The following is a 22,205-nucleotide window of genomic DNA, read 5'->3' as shown; positions in this document are numbered from 1 at the left end:
TGTGCAGATAACTGGGGGCTAGAAATGAGTCAACAGCTGGGAAGATAAACCTAAGCCAGAGAACTGCAAGCAAGAAACAGGGAGATTCAGAGTTACAGAAAGAAACTCAAGCACATTGGCAGATTGCAAGAGGAAACGCTCAGTAGCAGTAAATCATAACCAGAGGGAATAATAAGGAGTTAGAATTATACAAAGTCAAGATCACAAACCAGATATGCTTAAATATCCAGGTATTTCTTGATGTTAATGAGCTTTGTTCTCTGTCAAAGCTCCCCACATCCATTCTTAAAGATATGGTTTCTAGCAAAAGGACTTATGGTAAAAAAAAAAAAAAAGATGCCTGGAACATTCTAGATATATGGACGCTAGAGCGCAGAAACAAGATGCCAGTTAAAGAAGTGAATTTGGAGATTATAACTCAGGGGTGTCCGTTTGTTTGGATGCTTTATTTTTATTTCAATAATCAGGGCTCCTTTGCTATTTCGACGTTTCCCATCCTAAAGTTTTTGAGAATGCTCAGGGAATGTTTACTTCTTTTACCAGTCTGTCCTGGTTGTCACTTTCCTCTGCAGCCAGCTCTCTGGCTTCACCCTGCTGAATTGTTACTCTGCAGGGCACCTATTTTCCCCTCACGTTCATCAGCCCACAGACTGGTGCTGCTCTCAAGCACCAACGAGCTCAGTTGCTTCCCCTATTTCCCCAAACTGAATCTAGGTTCAGCTGTAACTGTTCTAAGACCTTACTGGTGGATGCTCTTGGGACCCGTAACTCAACCTCTTCCATGGAGGCCCCCTACCAGGCATTTCTCTGCATCCTTTAAGGTGTAAGCCCATCTTGCAGTAGCCAGCTTACCATCCTCGATGCAGGTGCCTTTCAACGTGTTTTTTTAGCCTGGATTCAGGATCTCAAACTCCAAAGCCAAGAGAAAGGAAGGGACTAACAAACTGATATCAAGTCGTGTATTCATCTCCAGAATCAACACCTATGCTCAAAGCCTATGCAGTCTAAATCCATATTTAGAAAAACAAACAAACAAACAAACAAACAAAAAACAGAGACATTTTTCTAAAGGACACAAAATCTACAATGATGTAGGTGTGCTCACCATGAGGACAACCTTGTCCGTTTCTGTCCAGAGATGTTTAGCCTCTTTTGGACACACGGTCTCACTCTTCCTGCCCTATGCCAGAATAGGGCCTTCTCTTTATATTCGTGTAACTTAAAGACCTATTCAAAAGTTTTTTCATAAAACAAAAGAGCAGTCTGATTCTGAAGGTAACACAAAACCTCTGTAGGATAAAACAAATTATTTTTTGACTTTTCAAATGCCAGTTTTCCCAATTTCCAACCATTAAGGTTTCCAAAACTCTGGGAGCTCCATCTCAATATGGTTCCCCGTGTTACCCTAGTAACTGAAGTCAAGGGAGAGGATGAAAATGCCAAACAGAAGTGTGGGGTGAGAGGGTAATTACAGACAGATATGGAGAACACAAGCATTTAAAGTTAGTCAAGGAGCTATTGAAAAGGAGACTTTGGAAGAATAGATAGAGAAACAGGAGGCATGCCTTAAGAATATGGAGTACCAAAAAGCAGAGTAGAGCAGGATACTACAAAGGGTGGGTCAGACACCACGAGGAGAACCACAGCATGCAGTTAGCAGATTCCTAATGCATCTGAAGTGGAGTCCCAATAAAGAGGAAATGCTACCAGCCAGGTTATGGTAGTATGAGCTATTAATGTGCCATGGCTCTCCAAGAAACTAGTGCAGGCTATTTTTCAAGAATTTCCTAGTGTAGGAAAAAGAAAAGATAGAACAATCTATTAATGGAGGCATACGCTTGTTTTGTTTTGTTTTGTTTCATACTGTTTTTAGAATGGAAGGCTGGCACCTGTAGCCTGGAGATGAAGAGTTAGCTAAGAGATTTGAAATAAAGAGAAATAACATTCAGGGAAGATTAGGTCAGGGAGTTATCTTTGGGAAGTTCTCTAGGAAAAGTGACAAATAGCCAAGCACAGGTGGAAAATATAGATGAAGATGGAGCTAACAGCTAAAGGTCTTCAAATAAGCAAAAATGAGTAGCACTGTAAAATCAGAAAGGTTAGCATTTGTTTTAAACTCAGTAGCTCAGCATAGGTTAGAGTATAACAATAATAATGGCCAAAATGGTGCAACAAAAAGAAATAATGGCGCAACAATGGCTGCGAAAATCAGGGGTCGGTGTTACATGGAGAGCAAACCCTCTATTACTAATCACCGCAACCTGCACATCATGATGGCATTGACTCAAGTGTACTCTTGGACATTTAGACCTGGAGTAGGGTAGAAGAAAACAAAGAGAAGAGGTGAATTAATGAACACCTTTCATGAGTATTTCAGTTGTAAGTAACAGGAAATCCAACCAAACCAGCTTAAACAAAGTCGGACAAAACATGATGGCTAGTGTTGACAATAAGTATAGGTGATTCAGAGTAAAAATGGCATCAACAGATCAACCTTTTGGTTTTGCCTGCTCTGGAATGGCCTCCTTCTGATGCTTTGAGTGGTAGCGAGATAAGACAGTGGCAGTATTTCCAAGCTTTACATCTTCACACTTTCAAATCCAGCAGGTACGAGAAAGGGTTTCTTTCCCAGAGGATCCAACAGACATAACCTTTCTGTTACATTGGCTCTGGTTAGGTAATATGCTTATCCCTCAAACAGTCATCTCTAGGGAAATTGGATATTCAAGTTCTGTGGTCAAGCATCTCATGAGGGAAGTAGGAGATCAATTTTATGTAAATCATGCTTTAGAATTGAGAATGGAGAAGGGTGCTTTTCCTAAACAACAGTTTCCTCTCTAGGGTGAAAACTAAAATGTTTATGCTAGTACTGCGTGCAAGGGGGCCTGAATCAGGGTCTGTGTGGGATGTTGCACAACTCCCATCCTGGCTGTGCTCCTACTAATGACAAGCCTATGGGCAGAAAACGTTTTTTTCTCTAGTCATTGGTTTCCTTACCTGGGGATGAAAGTCTCTAGTCCCTTTCTGTTCTGGAATTCTGTGTTTTTTTCTATAGTCCCAAAGTCTCTCATAAAGACCTGCTCATGCCAGCAGGGGGGTGGCAGGAGAGAGCTGGCTATAGTTTGCTTATCATTTCTGAATATGGACACTCATATTTTTTAGAGTGTTTCCATTTGGAGGAGTCCCTGAGGAAATTAATTTGAAGGGTATGTGCAAAGACATTGCTGGATCTCAGTGGATCATTTACAAAACAAATTATGATTTTTATAAATTCCATTTTTATGCTGTGAGTTGTTGGGAGGGGTAGCTGTTTGGAATGCTGTGTTTGGAAGCTGTTCTCACCCTTTAGATGGGGTATGAAAACCAGGCTTAGAAAAAGCTGCAATACATTTTGGTCAGTTGTCATATTTGCTGTGCATCTGTGCTGTGTTACTTCCTACAAACTTTCAAAAACAGCCTCACTAGTGAAAAAGGAAAAAAAAAATTCTGACTAGATCTTTTGAGAGAACTGATCAACAAAGCTCCATATATTATTTGTCTCACTGCTGTGATATTTTGGGTCAATAAAATATAAATGACTATTTCCTGCATTTTAAAAAGATATAGTTTAAATATTATTCTTTTCTAATAATGATACTAATAACAATTAAGGTTGTTGACAATTAATTATGTCCAAGGCAACATATTGTTCAATTTGCACATATGATTCCATATAATTCTAAAAAATTCTATGAATTAGATACTTGTATTATTTTCACTATAAAATTAAGGAATTTGAGGCATAAAAAAATTTACTTGCTTAGGTTCATATAACTACCAAGTGTCAGAGAGAGGTTCAAACTTACCCATTTGAGCATACCCAACATCCATTCTTCTCTTTTTCCTTGCCTATAGAACCCTTTCTTTTTTTTCAATTATTCACTCTCCTTTGCAAAGTTAAGTGATTCAGGGGAGACCAACCCTAGCCCCAGGCTCAGGATGAGTGAATTCTAATTTATTTAAGCCAGTAATTAATCCCCAATTCCCTAACCAGACAGTTTGGACATGGACATGTAATGCAATTTTAACCAATGAGACTGTTGGGGGGTGTCAGCAAAAGATTTCCACTCCATGGAAAAGGAGTCCTGTGCCTCTGGGTAATCAGATCTGGGTATGATGCTTGAAACCGATAGAACCATCTTGTTATAAGCATAGAGCTAAACCAAACACAAAAGTTGCTAATATAGGAAGATGGAGGGAACCTGAATCCTTGATACAGTGGACCTGCTGATATTTTAAAAATTCCTACTGGCATCAACCTACCTTTAGTTTTCTTGTTAAGAAAAATAATAAATTTCCCTATTATTTAAGCCACTTTGGGTTTAGTTTGATGTCACTTGCTATTGAGAGCATCCTTACAGCCATATAGGTCTGCCTTCCTCCAAAGCCCTTGTTCATAATCTCTAATCCTTCCAGGAGGTCACCTTATCCTAATAAGTCCTAACACAAATGTTTGATTTCTAAGTTAGCTACTTAGAATTCACAATCTATTTTGCCATAAAAGAAGGCAATAGATTGATTTAGCTTTCAAGGTAGGCCATAAAACATATTGATCCATGATACAGCTAAGCAATATACATGGTTGTTGGACAAATGTCTAGTACTGAAAGTCAGAGACTTAGGTTGGTTTTGTCTCATTAAATAAAAGGTGTTCTTCATTCTTTACTATATTCCATTAGCAAGCCTACCTCCAAAATATATTTGGACACTGTTTACTCTCTATCTTTTTTATCTCATCTCCATCTCCATTAATCTGGTCTGAGTCACCATTACCTTTGAGGCTGTTTGTCTAGACACACATCAGCCAGTTCTGCTCTGGGATGTTTCTGTCCTCAGGGTTCTACCCAGGAGTGGTAGGTGGGGGGTGAGGTATCCAGTTTGCTTCTGCTCCAAGATCCTGGGAATGTAATGGGATGTGCTATCTCCCGACCCCCCTCAGATTTGTCTTGGTTTGAAGAACCAAGGATTCAGTAGCCCTTCTCAAGATCTTTCTGTCTTCCTTACTGACTCCTTTTGATTAACCATCAAGCATTGTTTGATGACTATGGGAGTGGAATTCTGCTCTGACTCATCACATATGCTTCTGATAAATTCTTTGCCTGGTGTTTCCTCCTTTTATGTGACCTAGATTTTGAAACTCAAATCCAGGAACAGGAGTTTTTCCTCCTTCGGTTCTTGTGTGTCATACGTGAGTGAATGAATGAAATCATAGCTGACTATTTATTTGGACAAGGGGCCACAGGGTAACAGAAAATATTTTTTAAATGTGATATTGTCTTTTCACACATAAAGCAGAACCTGACTGAAAATGTTACTATATATGAGGTCTAGCAATTAAGTTCATGAACTTGTTGTAATGATGTTGCTAACATTTTTTGATATCGGGGGATTATTCATTATGAATTGTACCAATTGGACAAACAGTTAACCTAGTTTACTATTTGGAAGTGCTGAAAAGGCTGCATAAAAAAGTTACATGACCTGAACTTTTTGCCAGCAATTCATGACTCTTGCATCACAACAATGCACCAGCTCACATGGCACTGTCTGTGATGGAGTTTGTAGCTAGTAAACAAATAACTGTATTGGAACACCCTCCCTACTCCCCTTATATGGCCCCCAATGGCTTCTTTATTTACCTGAAGATAAAAGAAATATTGAAAAGAAGACATTTTGATGACATTCAGTACATCAAGGGTAATACAACAACAGCTCTGACAGCCATTCCAGAAAAAGAGATCCAAAATTGCTTTGAAGGGTGGACTAGGCACTAGCGTTGGTTCATAGCTTCCCAAGGGGAGTACTTGGAAGGTGATCATAGTGATATTCAGCAATGAGGTGTGTAGCACTTTTTCTAAAATGAGTTCGTGAACTTAATTGCCAGACCTCATATAACATGCATCAAAACAAACAAAAAAATGACTTTATTCCTCACCTAACCACTGAAAATACATGATTGTTTTAACAACCTCTAAGACCAGAGACTCTCTGCCTATGTTTTTATACATTTATTCAACAAATATTTATGAAGAATATTCTCTACACATTGATAATTTTTTTTGCTATTCTGTTTATCTATTGTTAACTTCCTTTTGTCATTGCTTCTACTATTTTGGCCCATAGGTTTAGAAAGAAATATATTTCTTGTCTTCCCTCACACTTCTGTCCTCTGAATATATCACAGCTCTTCTTAGCATCCATTCTCCACCCTGAGTGTCTGACTCTCTGTACAGCATGGTGACTGTAATTAATGACACTCTATTACATATTTGAAAGTTGCTAAGAGAATAGATGAGAATTTTACTCTTCTATTTTTCAGTCAAGTAACATGCAGATAATTCTCATTTGTAGCACCAGTATAAAAGCTTCATCAATTAAGGTAACTTCGGGGAGATTCTTCTGCCAGTCCTTTCCCATACAGTTCACCAACACACTCCATCTCTGAAAGTGAAACAATGGGTATATGGAAATAAGCAGTGCTGCTAAGTTCACATTATAAAAGAGGATTCAATCTCACTTCTTTGGCAGAAATTTTCCATTTCTGGAAAGCTATGAATGGACGAGAGCAGTTCTCAAATTTTAATATTCATGAGAATCACCTGGAGAGCTTAGTAAAACAGAGTGCTGGGTCCCACCCAGATAGTGTCTAATTCTACAGGTCTGGGGTAGAGCTCTGCAAGTTCCAGTTCTAACAAATTCCCAGGCTCTAATGATTCTGCTGGTTTGGGGACCATGCTTTAAAAACATGGGGCTGGGGTGACCGGTTAGCTCAGTTGTTTAGAGTGTGATGCTGATAGCGCCAAGGTTGCCAGTTCAATCCCCGCATGTGCCACTGTGAGCTGCGCCCTCCCTAAAAGAGTCAACTATGCCATTGTAGCATGGAAGCAATGTGTAACCAATGACCATGGCTGTTCCCCAATACAATTTAAAATAATAATAATAATACAATTAAAAAAAAAGAGAGAACTATGGGACTAGAGGGTGTCAAAATTAGGCTACAAAAAAGAGATAATGCTACAAATGTAATCATTAGAGTTTTAAGGTCTTATTAATAGTGCATGGACCAAATATTGCCCCAAGTTACACATGAAAAGACTTTGTGCTGAAACACCTCCCGCAACCAGGAAGTTTCATCATGGAATAGGGGCAGTCAGCAAAAGATGCTGAATTGGAGATTAGCCTCACAGCAACAATTGCTGGGCACTGGGAAGGCAGGCCTGTCCTTCAGTCTGTGGTGTGGTCACCACTCCCAGATGTGGGAGACCATAGGCCCTATGGCTTCATCTCTGTGCTGTTAGTAATCTTGGAAGGATACACAGTTAGATGGAACATGGAATGCCCTGATTAGGAGGGGCAACATATGATCCCTGGAAAGTAGAGCAGGAAAAAGATCAGTACTGGGTACATATTATTGTATTGTAGTAAAATATACCGTATTTCCCCATGTATAAGACGCACCCTTTTCCGAAAAATTTGGACTTATACAATGGTTGTAGATTTTTTAACTTGCATTTCCCACTGAGGAGAAGGCAATATATGAAGACAGTGATTCGTCATCAGACACAGATGAGGACAAGCTAATGGTTGGGAGTTTTGACAGTGATGAGGAGTTGTATGAATTTCATGATGAATAAAACTTGAGTTCAATAACTTTATGTAATACATTTTTTTTTCAAATTTTGGGCCCCAAAATTAAGGTGCGTCTTATACATGAGAGTGTCTTATACATAGGAAAATATGGTACATAACATAAAATTTACCATTTTAACCATTTTTAAGTGTACAGTTCAGTGGAGTTAAGTACATTTAAAATATACAACCATCACCAGATATACTGTCCGTTACCAGAACATTTTCATTATCCCAAACAGAAACTCTGTACCCATTAAATAATAATTCCTCATTTCCCCTCCCCTCAGCCTCTGGTAACCTCTATTCTACTTTCTGTCTCTATGAATTTGCCTCTTTTACTTGGTAAAATTTTAAAGTAGGTAAAAATATTTTTGGAGATTCCTTGCCCTTTCTCCTGACAACCCATAAAATCCTTATGTTGTTCTTTGGTTCCCCAAAGTCCACTTGGACCAACTTCTTCCCATGATGTCCCAAACACTTCCATCCCCACTGAACTCTTCTTTTCTACATGTCAGAAATAGGAAATCTGCTTAGACTAATTCAAGCAGATGTGTAAATAGTTGGGAGTTTACTGAGGGTTTGCTTTGTGACAGGCGCTGTTCTAAGTGCTTTCTGTGCATTTACCCATTTCATCCTCACAAGCTTGTGAGGATGAATATATATAATAATATTAGGGATATTATTATTATTATTATTATTATTATTATTATCGTCATCATCATCATCATCTCTATTTTACTGAGAAAAAAACTGAGACTCATGCAGATGAAATATATTTTCCAAGACCACATGGCTAATAGGCGATGAAGCCAGGAGTCTGACTCCAGGGGCAGTTATTTTAATCACAGAGGATGCTTATTATTATTATTATTATTATTACTATTATTATAAATAGTAATTAATGGAATGTGAGGCTTTGAGCCTAAAGGAATATTTTCAAAGATATTTTTGAGCCAAGAGGACTTCCTGGTGGAAAGTCAAGAGTCATCAGTGAGGCCTAGGGCAGCTTTCTGCTTCACCCAGTCCCTCAATTTTCATATCCCAACTGAATCCAAAAATACAACCTGATCCTAACTTTCCAAGCAACTTGATTCCTCCAACATTTCCCCCAGGACTTTCTGCCTGTCCTGGGGGGCCCTCCTCTGCCTGGGCCTCTGCTTCCTGCTGTGGATACAGAGGAGGTGCAGAGCCCTCCTTAGCCCTTAACATGGAGAACGCTGCTTCTAACTTTAACACTCCCCTTAGCTGACCTCATTTTAGCCAAGATTTGCTCTTGAGAATTGAGCTAAGGTCAGCATAACTGACTTGTCCACCCAAATATTTAGTCTTCATAGTCACTCAGATATAGCGGTCATCTTCTCACAGTTAAAAACAAAGAAGGAAAGAAAGAAAAAGAAAAATTAATCAAAACAAAGGAAATATTGAACAAAGCTACCAGATAGACAGAAAAAGGAAAGAAAATTGCCAAAAATAAAACACAAAACAAACAAAAAACATGTTGAAATCAACTAGTGAGCCTGCTGTTTTAAGTCCCTTTTAGAACAAAACAAGGAATAAATAATAAATAAATAAATATCCTTGGTGTTGGCTAGGAAAAATTACTGCAAATTTATTTAGCACTGAGGAAGTAGTTTACTGACAACTCGATATGGCAACTCATATTTCCTTTTCCTATCCTGACATTTAGCTTACTGTACTTCAAAATATCCTGAAATTCCACCTTCTAGATATATTTCTCTATGAGAAAATGATTCAACATACCAGTCTTGGGAAATAAATTTAAGCTTCCTCCAACCAAAAATGCTCTGATGGGCCAAACTCCTGTACAACTTTTTTAAGATCAATTATTTTGAACCCTGAATTTCAAGGTAATTATGGGATAGAGAATAACGATTAATGATATTTTTATTGTCTGAATATGAAGGTAGTCTGGGTACTTAGCAAGGAAAACTTGCATTTCAGGTGAAGGATAGTTCTGCAGTTAAAAACAGGCTATGAAATCCAAAAGATTTGAGCTCAAAAAGCAGCACAACCATTCCTGGTTGTGTGACTTTGAGCAAATCTCAAGGTATCTGTCTCAATTTATTCATCAGTAAAATAGGGACAGTGATAATAATTGTGTCTTCTTCATTGATATTATGAGGACTAAATGAGAATGACATAAAGCTTGGCTCCTGGCCTGGTTCATAGTAAGTAAGCAATAAAGTTAGCTGATATTATCATCTATATCCTCAGATAGCTCTTAAGTCTGGGTGAACCTTTATTGTTACCCTTTGGGGTTTTTTGTTGTTGTTTTTTGTTTTTTTTTTTGCTTTTGTTTTTGCAGGGGGCAGGGAAACACAGGCAGCTCAGAGCATAGATATGTGTTGATAAAAAAAATAGCATTAATGAGCTTGCCTAGGAGGGAACCGCTTAACCCCAAAGAATACCCATACTGCAGAAAGATCAACCTTTCTCAATTACCCATCCATCCTGGAAAGGCTCACTGGGAAGATGTTTATCACATATGAGTTCAGTATCACCCTTAACCCAGAGTCATTGTAACTGCTTCCCTGAACACTACCCCTCATTTTAGAGTGCTCAATAATGGCCCTCTTTGAGTGTGCTCTTCCCCATTGGGATGATAGGTTCTCCAAGGCCAAGAAGAACCTGGAAACCCATGCCCCTCTTCGTCTTCCTCTGGACACTGGAATTCTCTCCCCTGCCCAGTGTGCCCTCTACCATATTCTTGACACTGACACTCCAAAATTCTCTGCTGTAAGGTCTTCTAGACTGTCTCCTAAGTCTTTATGGGCCTCATCCTTAGGTCTTTCCTCCTGAGGGGGCCCAGAACACAGTTGGAGTGTGTACCCCTCCACCCCTAAAGAGTGGCCAAGAAGCAGGTTGACACAGATTGTACTGGGAGGCTGCAGTGTCCACCTGCCTGTGCAGCGAGGACCTGAGCAGAAGGTCAAGTAGATGTCCCCAGCCAGACGGCCCAGCCCTGTCACATAAGAGCTGAGAGTTTTTAATTCAAACTCAACTTGTCAGGCTTTTATGAAACTTATGAAAAGGTGGGAGGATAGGGCATATTTAACAATTTATTCACTTGATATGTAACTTTAAAATATTTAATTATATGGTATTTGGGAGAAGTGTGCTCCTGCCCTCGGCCCAGCAAATGTTCGGGGCAGAATTAAATGAGTACTTGCTTGTTGAAATGTCCTTTACAAAGGATGGTTATAAATGTCCCTTATAATAATAGTTAAACAGGAACAAGAACATTTCAAACTAGGGAAGCCAGTTTCTCCAGCACTTGAATTTTATCCAGCACTTGAATTTTAATTCTCAATAGGTGTAAATGTGAGCACCTATTCCCCAGAAATAACAATGTGGGGACATGGCTATAATAACTTTCCAAGCATTCACCGTGAAAAGAAATATTTGCACTGATATAATTGTAAGAGTCAAAATCCCATGACCTCCCCTTCCGGGACCGCCTCCTTCTTTATTCCCTTCCCCTACAAACTTTCTAGTTCAAAATATAAGCCCTTTGGGAGTTGTGTCATCTGATTTCAAGAGAAAATTTGGAATATAAATAGCTCCCAAGGATCGGTTAAGTTCTGATTGGATGCAGGGTCAGTTTTCACAGCTTGCCAACCACCCATCAATGCATAGTTCACGTGTAGGAACCCTCATTTTCTGCTTTAGTGACTCCATTGGGACTAAAGAAAAAGTTACATCAAACATCAGTGGAAGCCTTTTTCAGAGGTCAACAGTGAAAACATTTTACATGTATACTCCTTATTCTTTTCTGTATTGTGCATTTTAAGAATTCCCAAGAAAAATGCACCAATGATTTTTTTTTATGTTGTTAGTTTTTTTTATGTTGTTAGTTTTATGTTAGTCATTTTTTGGAGCACTGCAGAGTACACAATTATGTTCACTCTGCCATCTAACACTAGGATGAAGAACAATAAAGTTGTTAGATGATTTGAAAGCAAAATTCATTGTGAGTATTTCAGGTCCCATTTTAGCAAGCTACTTGCACAAATTGATTTCAAAAATAAAATGAAAGCAGGCTGTAGTCTTACGTGTTTTACATGTGACATAATCTTATGTAAGTATTCAGATATTTTCACATCTTAGATAAATGTATAGAAAAATTGTTTATGATAATTCTCTAACAAAAGCCCAGGATTATATATATATATAATCCTTAGCCATTATACTGTATTTACTAACCTAAAGGCCTAAAGGCAATGAAGGGAGTGAGAGAGAAAGCTTTTAAAGAGTTGACTCTTGTGATTGTGGGGGATGGCAAGATGCAATTCTTCATGGCAGGTTGACAATGGCTAGAAATTCTGGCAGCAGTAAATGTTGCAATCTTGAGTCTGAAGGTAGTCGGTAGGCAGAATTTCTTCCTCTGTGTTATCCCTTGAAGCCTTCAATTAATTGGATGAGGCCCACTCACATTATGGAGAGTACTCAAAGTCTACTGATTTAAATATTAGTCACGTCAACATACACCTTCACAGCAACTAGATTGCTGTTTGACCAAATACGTGGACACTATTACCTAGCCATGGTAGCATATAAAATTAGCCATTGCAGAGGTATTTGTTGCTTTTTCAAGATTTCTTTGTTTTTAAATTTTATTGGGGAACAGTGTGTGTATCCAGGACCCATCAGCTCCAAGTCATGTAGTTGTCTTCAATCTAGTTGTGGAGGGCGCAGCTCCTTGGTCCATGTGGGAATCAAACCAGCAACCTTGGTGTTATTAGCCTGCGCTCTAACCACCTGAGCTAACCGGCCGTCCCTCGAGATTTCTTTTTAAATTATACAATAGCATATTCCTTGCTTTTCTCTTTACATAGTCTTCCTTTATTCCAATATCCACTAATTAATCCACATCACTCTTTCTTCCTGAGATTATACCTCCTTCTCAGTAAACAACATCATGCCTCATGATTTAGGATTACCCGACTCCTGCGTATCACATCTCTATGTGAATTCTCATTTCCATCTGCTGATTTTGTCATGTTTGATCATCTGTCTTGAGCAGTTTATGAGTTTAGGACATATAACCATAAAGTCATCAACATCAAAGGAGCAATTGGCAACCATTACTATGTGTCTGTCATTGTACTTAGAGGAGTTGATAAAAACAAGACAATAGTAGAATTCTTGGAGCTTGGTGATGTCACAGTATTACACCACAATGGTTCACATTCCACCCGTCTTGCTCTGCAGTCATGTTTGCTCATGACATAAGAAATCATAAAAATGGCATAACTGATAATAATAGAAATGGCATAAGCCCTGAAATTTTCAAACCATATGGTATAATGTCTTGCTGTAATTGGCTAAAGAATGTAATCTAACATGAGCAAAAGGAGAAAAAAATGAATGTTGCTTTAAATTGCAACATCAGTGTATTAAGGGTAAATCAAAAGCACCCAAACGTAAGACCTCAAAGAAACTTAAAAATGATATAGAATAAGTATTAATCAACATTAACTTCCAACTATGTAAGTCTTTTTTATCTTCGTATGTATACATGTAGTTTTGTAACCGCAGCACTTAAGTTGTGTGTGTTTTTTCATAAGGCGTATCATAAATTCATTCATGATTGTTTAATACCATGAGAGCTAAATATTGGCAAATGATGGTCCTATAAAAGTTTATAGAAAATAGCAACACATAGACGAGGTGATATCTTTTGAGCCTCTTTTTGATGGCATTGGGTGCCTTGGGCCTGCTTCCTTCTTTTTTTCTCCTTTCCTTGGTCCCTGCCCTTTCGAGATGGTATGTGACTTGTTCTGGAGGCTTTAGCACATGCTGTCATCCCTGGCTACCTTCCCATCAGAGGCTCATATTTTTAGGCCTCACTCTATGCAAAGACATTTACCAAAGGGAGAGGAACCCAAAGGTCAAATCTCAAGTGTGCCCAAAATAGCTCTCAGTTATTAAATTGGTGTCCTGGCAAGGCAATAACTGAGTCAGGGGTCAGACAGAGGTGGCCTGTGTTCTTACCTCCTGGAGGCCAGGTCTACCTTTCCTGTCAAGCTGTTTTTGTATTTTGTGGGGAGCCTTTCAAACTATCTCACCAGTTTAGACCTTTAGGAAGTTGTGGGCCACTGGAGCTGACCAGCCTAATGGCAGCTATTATTGCTTGTTATCTATGTGGCTGGAGCTATACAGGAGAGTGGCAGGGCAGTGGTTTCACTCAGTTGATTTTCTTGGCCAGCAGTTCTAAACCTATCAGATCTCTGCCCTCAAAATAGCATTTGCTCTTAACTGGAGGTGTTTCTCTTTCACTTAACACTGGCTCGTTCTCCTAAAATGAGTTTTCAAATTAATTCATTTGTTTTTATCTTTTTTTTCCTTCACTTTTTTACCTGTAATGTTGATGTCAGAATGAATTTTTTTTTAGAGTGCATACTATTTTCCTAAAATTTACATATAACAGTCAAATGAAATAGCACATGTGGATGACTTTTGTAAACTGCAAGGCCTTATTCAAATAGCATGTAATATCTGTACAATATATACAGATTATTATATAAGACAATTTTGCTGGCTTCAACCCCCCTTTTTTCTTTCCATCCCCGTTGCTTCCTTGAATAGCAGGCATCTGTTTGTGAACTCGTCACTTATCTTATCTTAGTTTTATTCATTATTAGAATATTATATTCATGATATTAACAGTTGATCTCACCAGACTGGTATTATTGTACTTAAATGTTTGTGAATCTGCAAATACTCAAATCCATTAGTCCTTACCTTTGGAAGATGATCAATGTGAGTAATTCAGAGGTTTCTAAATGTTAGCCAATCGTTTTTCTTTAGATAGTCATATTGAGGGATGATCAGAGAGTGATTTTCTATATATTAAAACCTATTGCAATGCTCATTTTATTATTACTTTTCTTCACTTTTTTCTAAAGTTTAATTGGTATAAATTTTTGTAGAAGACTGCTGGACACCGATGATGAGCTCAGTGACATTCAGTCAGACTCAGTCCCATTGGAAGTCCGGGACTGGTTGGCTTCTACCTTTACACGGAAAATGGGGATGATGAAAAAGAAATCTGAGGAAAAACCAAAATTTCGGAGCATTGTGCATGCTGTTCAAGCTGGAATTTTTGTGGAAAGGTAAGTGAAATTGCTGGTATCTCAAGCCGTATAGTTTGAAGGTCAACACACATACTTACTCTCTTAAAGTTATGAGAATTCTATATTTTACTTATTGAGGAAAAGTGCAATCGTAAGTATACCTAGAATGAACAGATTTAGGACTTGACGATGAACTTACCTATTTCTTGTCCTGGAAATAAAAGTTATTTTTAAATTATTTTAAATTGACCTAAAGACTAAAAGCAAAGGCTTTTGAATGACCATTTACCTCCAATGAATTTTTGTGAATAACTGTTTAAAAATAATTATAGCACATTCAAATATAATGCAACTAATTTTACCTGAATAAAATGTAACACCTCATAAAATAAATTCTATACTACATATCAAAATCAAGCAGGCCTTTCTCTGCAGTTAAGAGAGAAAAGAATCTTCTCTTTGCATTATGAGCGGAAAGCTCTCTCATGTCCACTTTTGAAGAATTTTTTTAACAGTTCTGTCACTGAAGCAAGGGATATTTGATGGCCCCTGGGACCACTGAATCAAATCACCAGTTTATAATGTGAAATACATGTTAATATGACCCAATTTTAGTTCTTAAGAACACAGCTTATTTTTCTGTCTACAAAACAAGATGTTCCAGAACTAAAACTACAAAAAGACTTGAAATAAAAGTGTTACATTTGATAACGTTGAAAACTAGTTATTAGAAAAACCTCACATTAAAAAACAATGACATTATATTAAATTATATATAAAAAGAATATTTTAATGTTTTGGGAACTAATAAAATTGAGGAACAGAATTTTTTCAATATACTTAAAATTAAATTTAATGGAGACCACATCATTTTTTATCTTCTGACATCTCCAGTCATTATCTCTAATGAACATTATAAACTTTAATTCTCCTCTGCTAAGGAAGGAATGGGGAGCACACTTGGGTTTCTAAAAATGCAAATGAGAATGCATTGCAAGAAGTATTCAATGTGATTTTAAAATGTATTATAACCTCCGCACATAAAGCTTCTAGGATCTTAGTTTGTGCCTGTATTACCTAAAATTACAACCACTCAATGATTATTCAAATTATTTTGAGTATTTCTTAATCATATTGAATTGGCTTTGATAAAAGTATCCTCATTACAAGCAATTTGATGAGTTTGGTGATGTGACCCCCGCCCTCTGCTCCTTAGTACATAAACTGGTCCTAATTCTGCCAGATGGGACTAGAAATCTGAAACAGGGAGGTAGGGCTGGAGAGAAAGAATTTCTATAACCATATTCCTATTTTTAAAAACAACTTAGGCAAGTGTGTGATACTTACTGGTTTTCCATAACATCAAATTGAAAATATCTAGAGTAGTGGATGGAGTATGTTTGATTTACTGAAGGAATGTAAATTATTTTTCTTGTGTAAGAAAATATGGCAGAACTTGGCAAACTGAAAAGAAATGCAAATGTGGAAGTAAACCAACAGAATTTCCATTTCCACTCACTAGAAGATTAAGAAGAATTTTGTTAAATATATTGACTTGCTAAATTTTCATTTTTTTTAAGTGCCACCCAAAATATTTTATTTAACTGCCTAAAGAAATGTCAAAATGTATTTTAGGTAACTAAATTAGTAAGCTGTCTTGGAGAAATCAATATGCTACAAACACATGGAAATGAAATATTTTCTATTTTCCTCGAATCCCCATTAGTAAGTACATAACAATAGTGGGCAATGCTTATCTTGAGTTTTCAAAAATAATCATCTTCAATCTTGAAAGTAAGAAAGCCTCCTTGAACCTTCTCTCAAGCATTCCCCACAAGATTCACTACCTCGGCCAGTCCTGGCAATGTGCTTAGCCAAATGCTTCCTGAACCTGCTCTCTTTCTCATTTCCACTCCTGCAACTCCAACCTAAGCCTTCATTATCTGCCCTCAGAAGTATGACAATAGCTTTCTAGCTGGGCTACCCTCTTCCTCACTTGCCCTCTCCAAACAAGTCATTCTACAGTGCTGTTCTAAACTATAAATTAGTTCTTGTCACCATTAAGCTTAAAATCACCTGATGGTTTCCATTTCACTTGATATTAATGGCAATTTCTATATTGTGGCTTTGTAGGATTAGGCCCCCTTTCACCTTTAAGACCCATCTAACGCTACTTTCATCCATGACTGAATGTCTACACCAGTCTCATTTCAACTTCATGAACATCCCTAACTCTTTCCTAACTTGGGTCCCTTACTCCTACTAATACACCCATCAGAAATGATTTTTCCCACCCTCTACCCTGCCTGGCCTTTTTTCATCTTTCCAGAAGCCTTCCCTGATCACTCTGTCATATGTTCATCACTTTCTCTACCCCAACCAGTGGTTTACCTTATAGCACTTACCACTGTTTGTAATCATATATTGTTTCTTATTCATTGTCCCTCTTCACCACTGACTAAGCCCCATGAAAGCACCAACTGTATTTGTGCTGTTCTGCAATAAGTATTCTGTTGCCCAGCATGGTGTCTGAGATGGGTAGTTTTATTTTATTTTATTTTAAGTTTTGAATTATATTCTGTACCTATCATAAAAACTTGCAAAAATAATCCACCATATGTCCAGATGGAACTTTACTACCTGTACAAGCCCAGGAAATTCATTATTCTTTTGCAGCAATTTGTAATATATCAAGCATTTGCTCGTGTGAGGAAACCATATTAATTTTCTCTCACACTCATTCTGATTTCAGATATCCATTCCTTAACCTATTCCAAGTCTAAGAAATTCAATAGTGTCAGAGTTCCCACTGAGAATTGGATCAATGGTTTTGGCTGTAGAAGAATGAGAATAGTAATATGATTAGTAGTAGTAGTAGTAATAATAATAATAATAATAATAATAATAATAATAATAATAATAACAACTTTCTTGTATTGAGTACTTATTACACTAGGCATTTATATCATGTACTCTTCATAAAAAGCTTATAATTATCCTCATTTTACAGATGAGTGACATTAAATGGCTTTCTGAAGTTCACACACAGCTAGTGAATGGCTAACCTGTTATTCAAAGCACCTATTCTCTTTGTTACATCATATTGCCTTTCTGTGACATGAAGTCAAACTGGTTTAATGTTACTTAATTTTTAAAATTTCTATTCCTGATTAATTTTTATATTGACCTTTTGTTTTGTCTATCGCCCTTCCATTTCCCCATATCTCCATTTTATTTTAGTAATAATGACTAGAAAATGGACAGAAAAGACTGTTTTCTCAAAAAAAACCTAACAACCTAATAAATATCATTATTGGTAGTAATTATTTGCTGAGTTTTTTATAAAGTTGTTAATAGTTTCTTTGCCCTGCAAGATTAATTATTCCTACCTCAATGGAGTAATTAGTGTAAGTCTTTATTTATAAACTGTTCTGAAATTTTCCAATAGAGGATAATGATGATTTTTTTATGATAACTGATCAGCCACATCCAAAAATTACTTAAAGTCATTTAAAAGAAACATAAAATGAAAACATGGAAATAAAGTAACAATGTCTCTGTAATAAAATGGGGAGATGCTTTATCCAGAAAGCCTCGGCTAGAGATATACATAAACAATATTTTAATTCTGAGATTCCAAGAAGTCAAGATTAAAAAGGAAAGCATGATGAATTACTTGGTTTTTATTATCTTAAAAAATGATAGCTTTTACATAAAAGTTGAGTAATATGTCTTATGGATTTTTAATATAATGTACATTCAATCAAAATGTTAATGCCTTTCATAGCAGTTTTATAGAAGATGCAGAATAATTTTTAAATAGCTATCTCTTATGTTGAGCCCCAGTATAAATTAATGATATAATCATTAAATTATGGTTCTGTCCAGGCACTTTGGGGGGCGGGAGAGGGGGAGGGAGAAGTTACAGTAATAGAGTCTAGAAATGCAGCTTGCTTGTGGACTAATATGCATGTTAATATACATGTTAATAATTAGTTGAATTCTTTGTTTCCAGGACTTTGTGGAGAAACCATGCATAGAATAGAAGGTTATTGCTATTTCTACACATTAGGGTATCACATTGGTTCTATTCTCATATGACTCTATGGGGGAATTTCTTATATTTGGGTTTTTATGGGTATCTTGGTTGCCCATAGGCAGATGGAAAAAAATCCAACAAATTACTGATTAATAAAAATATTTTCTTATTGATGCTGTTATAGAAATGGAAATAACTTTGTTCTGTATAATCTTTCTTAAATGATATTAAATGACAATTTTAGTAAAGTTAAGCAATCTTTGTTAATATTGTCTTCTGCAATATTCTTAACTTAAAAAAAAAAAGCTGTGCAAATTGTTATGATACTTCTTATTCCCTTCTATTACTTCCATATTATAAAAGACTCAAGAGAAATATGTTATTCAACTTCCACAAGTATTCAACTTCCAGTCCAAAAATTTTGGCACGCAAATGGACACAAAGCAAGAATATTCTGCTGTCATTGATAGGGTGACATGCTAGAAAGTGATGTTGTACATACAAAGGACAGTCCCTTTTAATAAAATGAAGTTAAGGGAAAGAGATCTTTATAGAGAAACTAAAATTACATTGACTTTATACGATGGCTGAGTGTAAACAAAATAATATTAATACCTGTCACATTGTAGATGCTTAATAAATGGTGACCATACTTATTATTGAGACAAAGGAAGCCTGTGACTAATGATAAAAGGTGAATGAGTCAAAGCAATCTTTTCCCTTATATTTAAGAAATAGTTGAAAACTTTGAGTGATTTGTATGCATATATACATATATATACTTATTTTTCTTTTTTAGGATGTACAGAAAGTCCTATCACATGGTTGGTTTGGCATATCCAGAGGCTGTCATAATAACATTAAAGGTGAAATAATTTCAATTATTTTAGTTTCTCAAATAGTCATTAAAAAAAATCTTCTTAAAATGGCTGGGAGAAAACGAGAATAGGTCTTTGCTGCAGCATACATATTGGTATGTAAAAAATATTTAGCCATTTTACAAAATGTCATGTGTTCCAAATCATGAGTCATTGACTTAAATGTGGATTGATTTACACTGATAAACTGTATCAATGCACATGCATGTGTGCACACACGTGTGATTTTTCCTTCTTTATGCTTTATGTACATGGATCTTGAATTCAGTTTTAAAAGCACCAAGACTTGTCAGAATATACATACATATTTTGCTTTGTATATAATATGGAAAAGTTGAATGCATTATAAAAAGATGTTTCAGTCAAATATTGTTAAAGGACAAAATATATGGAAGAAAATTGTTTAGAATTTTAGGTTTGAGGAAATAAAAAAAGCAAGATAAAATTAAGAAAGTAAACAAACAAACAAAATCTATGTGTCTTGTCTCTGCTTTTCTGAGGCCTGCCCTAGACTAAGGCCCAGTTGTATTAAAGTATTGAATGTGTTAGAAATAACTGGAAGTCAAAACTCTGAAGTGGTGAAAGTGTTGGCTCACTTACTTGTCTCCATTGTGTGTGTGTGTGTGTGTGTGTGTAGTCTTCCTAGATTTTATTTCTACAGAAGCATTTTGTAGAACTATCATTCAACATTCTTTATTTCCTTCTATCACTTAATTTGGGTGGGGGAAATTCAACTTTGTCTTCTCTAACAGATTCATGGTGGTTTTCCTGTATTAACCAAGAATTTAAAGGAAACTGGCAACAGAATATCCTGGGTTGCCTGATTTCTGGTGCATTAAACTACTTTACTAGCAAATTTATATTGCTTTCTTTTGTTCTTTAATTTACTTTTAAGCATCCCCTTTGCATTTGTTTTTTTCTCTGATGCATATTAGATTTTAATCTTATTAATTTAAAAAGGTTGTTTATTTTTCCTGGATGCTTTTTTATATTTACGTTTCTAAAGCTAAAATAATGAAAAGTATATAACTGAAATGTCACATTATAGGATATTAATTACTCCTCAGCTCTTGATAAATTTTGATTTTCTCATTATTTCCTGAACTGTGGGCAAGACTACTTTATTTATTTATTTATTTATTTATTTATTTATTTATTTATTTATTATTTTAGGAATCTGCTTAGAAACCAACTAACAAAATATTTAAGTATGAGAGAATGTAAACATTTTTCTAAAATGTAATGTAAAGAAAAAAACATATGCACTAACTCTCACTAAATAAAGAATATTTTTAGTGAAATAATTCTTATTTCCTGAGGTACCTCTTTGTCTTCTTTGTTCTCAATCTGACAAACAAAAGCCAAGCATCTGCATTAGTTTACAAATGTAGTCATCACTGTTGATAAAAAGTACCCAAGAAATGGAGAACTAACCTTTCACCCAGTGGGAAATGTCTCTTGGGGATTGTAAATAGCAGCCTTGTGATGGTCTGAACTAATTCTTCTGTATTAGCTTTGGAATTTGATAAAAGATTTGCTGGCCTCCTTTGAGCTTTACTGATGTTAAAATGTCTTCTAACAGAACTTTTAGAGATTGTACATTGACAAACAGATAAAGCAAGCGTTTAGGGATCAAATTAGAGCTAAATGCAAGGAATTTAGCAAAGGTTCACCAGCAATTCAAAAAATATTTTATTGCTGCTTCCAAGTGATTAAAAAGACCATTTAAAGTTATTGTTACTATTTTTCAAAGGAAATATTCTTAAAAGAGACTGAATGCTTTTTATCAGATTTTCAGTTTAGTTTTAGCATGCTACAGCAGTTAGCCTCCTCTGTAAAAACATGTTAATGAATGAAATTCTAACCAGTGCCTGCCCAAATTCAAAATTAGTGCATAGCTTTAAGGGTGTCCACTTACTCTTCAATACCAAACCTTTTTTGCTAATAATTCTTGATAATCATTAGCACTGAATCTGCTGCATTTCTTTAATTTTTTTTTTAATTTCAGTGGTTTTATTTAGCATTGGAGCTCAAACTTTACATGAAAACCTCCCTAATGTATAGGACTGATATCACTTGCTACAAGTCCATTTTGTGGATTCCTCCACAATTTTTGCCCCTTCACTATAGGAAGGAGGGCGGTGAACAGGTATATCAAACCACTCTAGCTATGGTAGCAAGATTTTGCTTAAGGTAATTCCAGGGCACTTTCCTAGAGCACCTCTTTCCCTACAGGCCTGACTGCTTCACTAGGGAATTGCCTGAAACGCCAAAATTACCATTTGTCTCCTCCTCAGTCAAAAGACCCACTTCTTTGTCTTACCATCTGTCCCTGGAGGAAAGTATAAATGAATCAGCTTAGGTTAGAGTGAGTAATAAGGTAGTATATACTCTCTCTAGTGTATTTGCATCTTAAAAGAAGATATAAAATAGCAAAGATTTAAACCAAATTACCAACTCCTACAGTGGGTGGAATTTCAAACAATGTAGCAGGTGAGTGGGTGGGAAAAGAGAAATTGG

The 22,205-nt window shown here is 36.3% G+C and overlaps 1 protein-coding gene across 6 annotated transcripts in view; it reads left to right on the top strand.

Annotated features, from left to right (window-relative positions):
• The window catches only part of PDE1A (phosphodiesterase 1A), a 353,512-nt gene that overhangs the window by 265,626 nt on the left and 65,681 nt on the right, over nucleotides 1-22,205 (top strand). For all 6 annotated transcript variants that reach the window (XM_019661202.1, XM_019661200.1, XM_019661201.1 and 3 more), the window contains 2 exons: nucleotides 14,625-14,807; nucleotides 19,607-19,673. In XM_019661202.1, coding sequence (XP_019516747.1) covers nucleotides 14,625-14,807; nucleotides 19,607-19,673 — 250 coding nt within the window. The remainder of the gene's footprint in view (nucleotides 1-14,624; nucleotides 14,808-19,606; nucleotides 19,674-22,205) is intronic.

The sequence above is a fragment of the Hipposideros armiger genome, unplaced genomic scaffold (genome assembly GCF_001890085.2).
Source record: "Hipposideros armiger isolate ML-2016 unplaced genomic scaffold, ASM189008v1 scaffold_338, whole genome shotgun sequence".
NCBI classification, from domain to species: Eukaryota; Metazoa; Chordata; class Mammalia; order Chiroptera; family Hipposideridae; genus Hipposideros; species Hipposideros armiger.
This window is presented reverse-complemented; position numbering and strand designations above follow the sequence as displayed.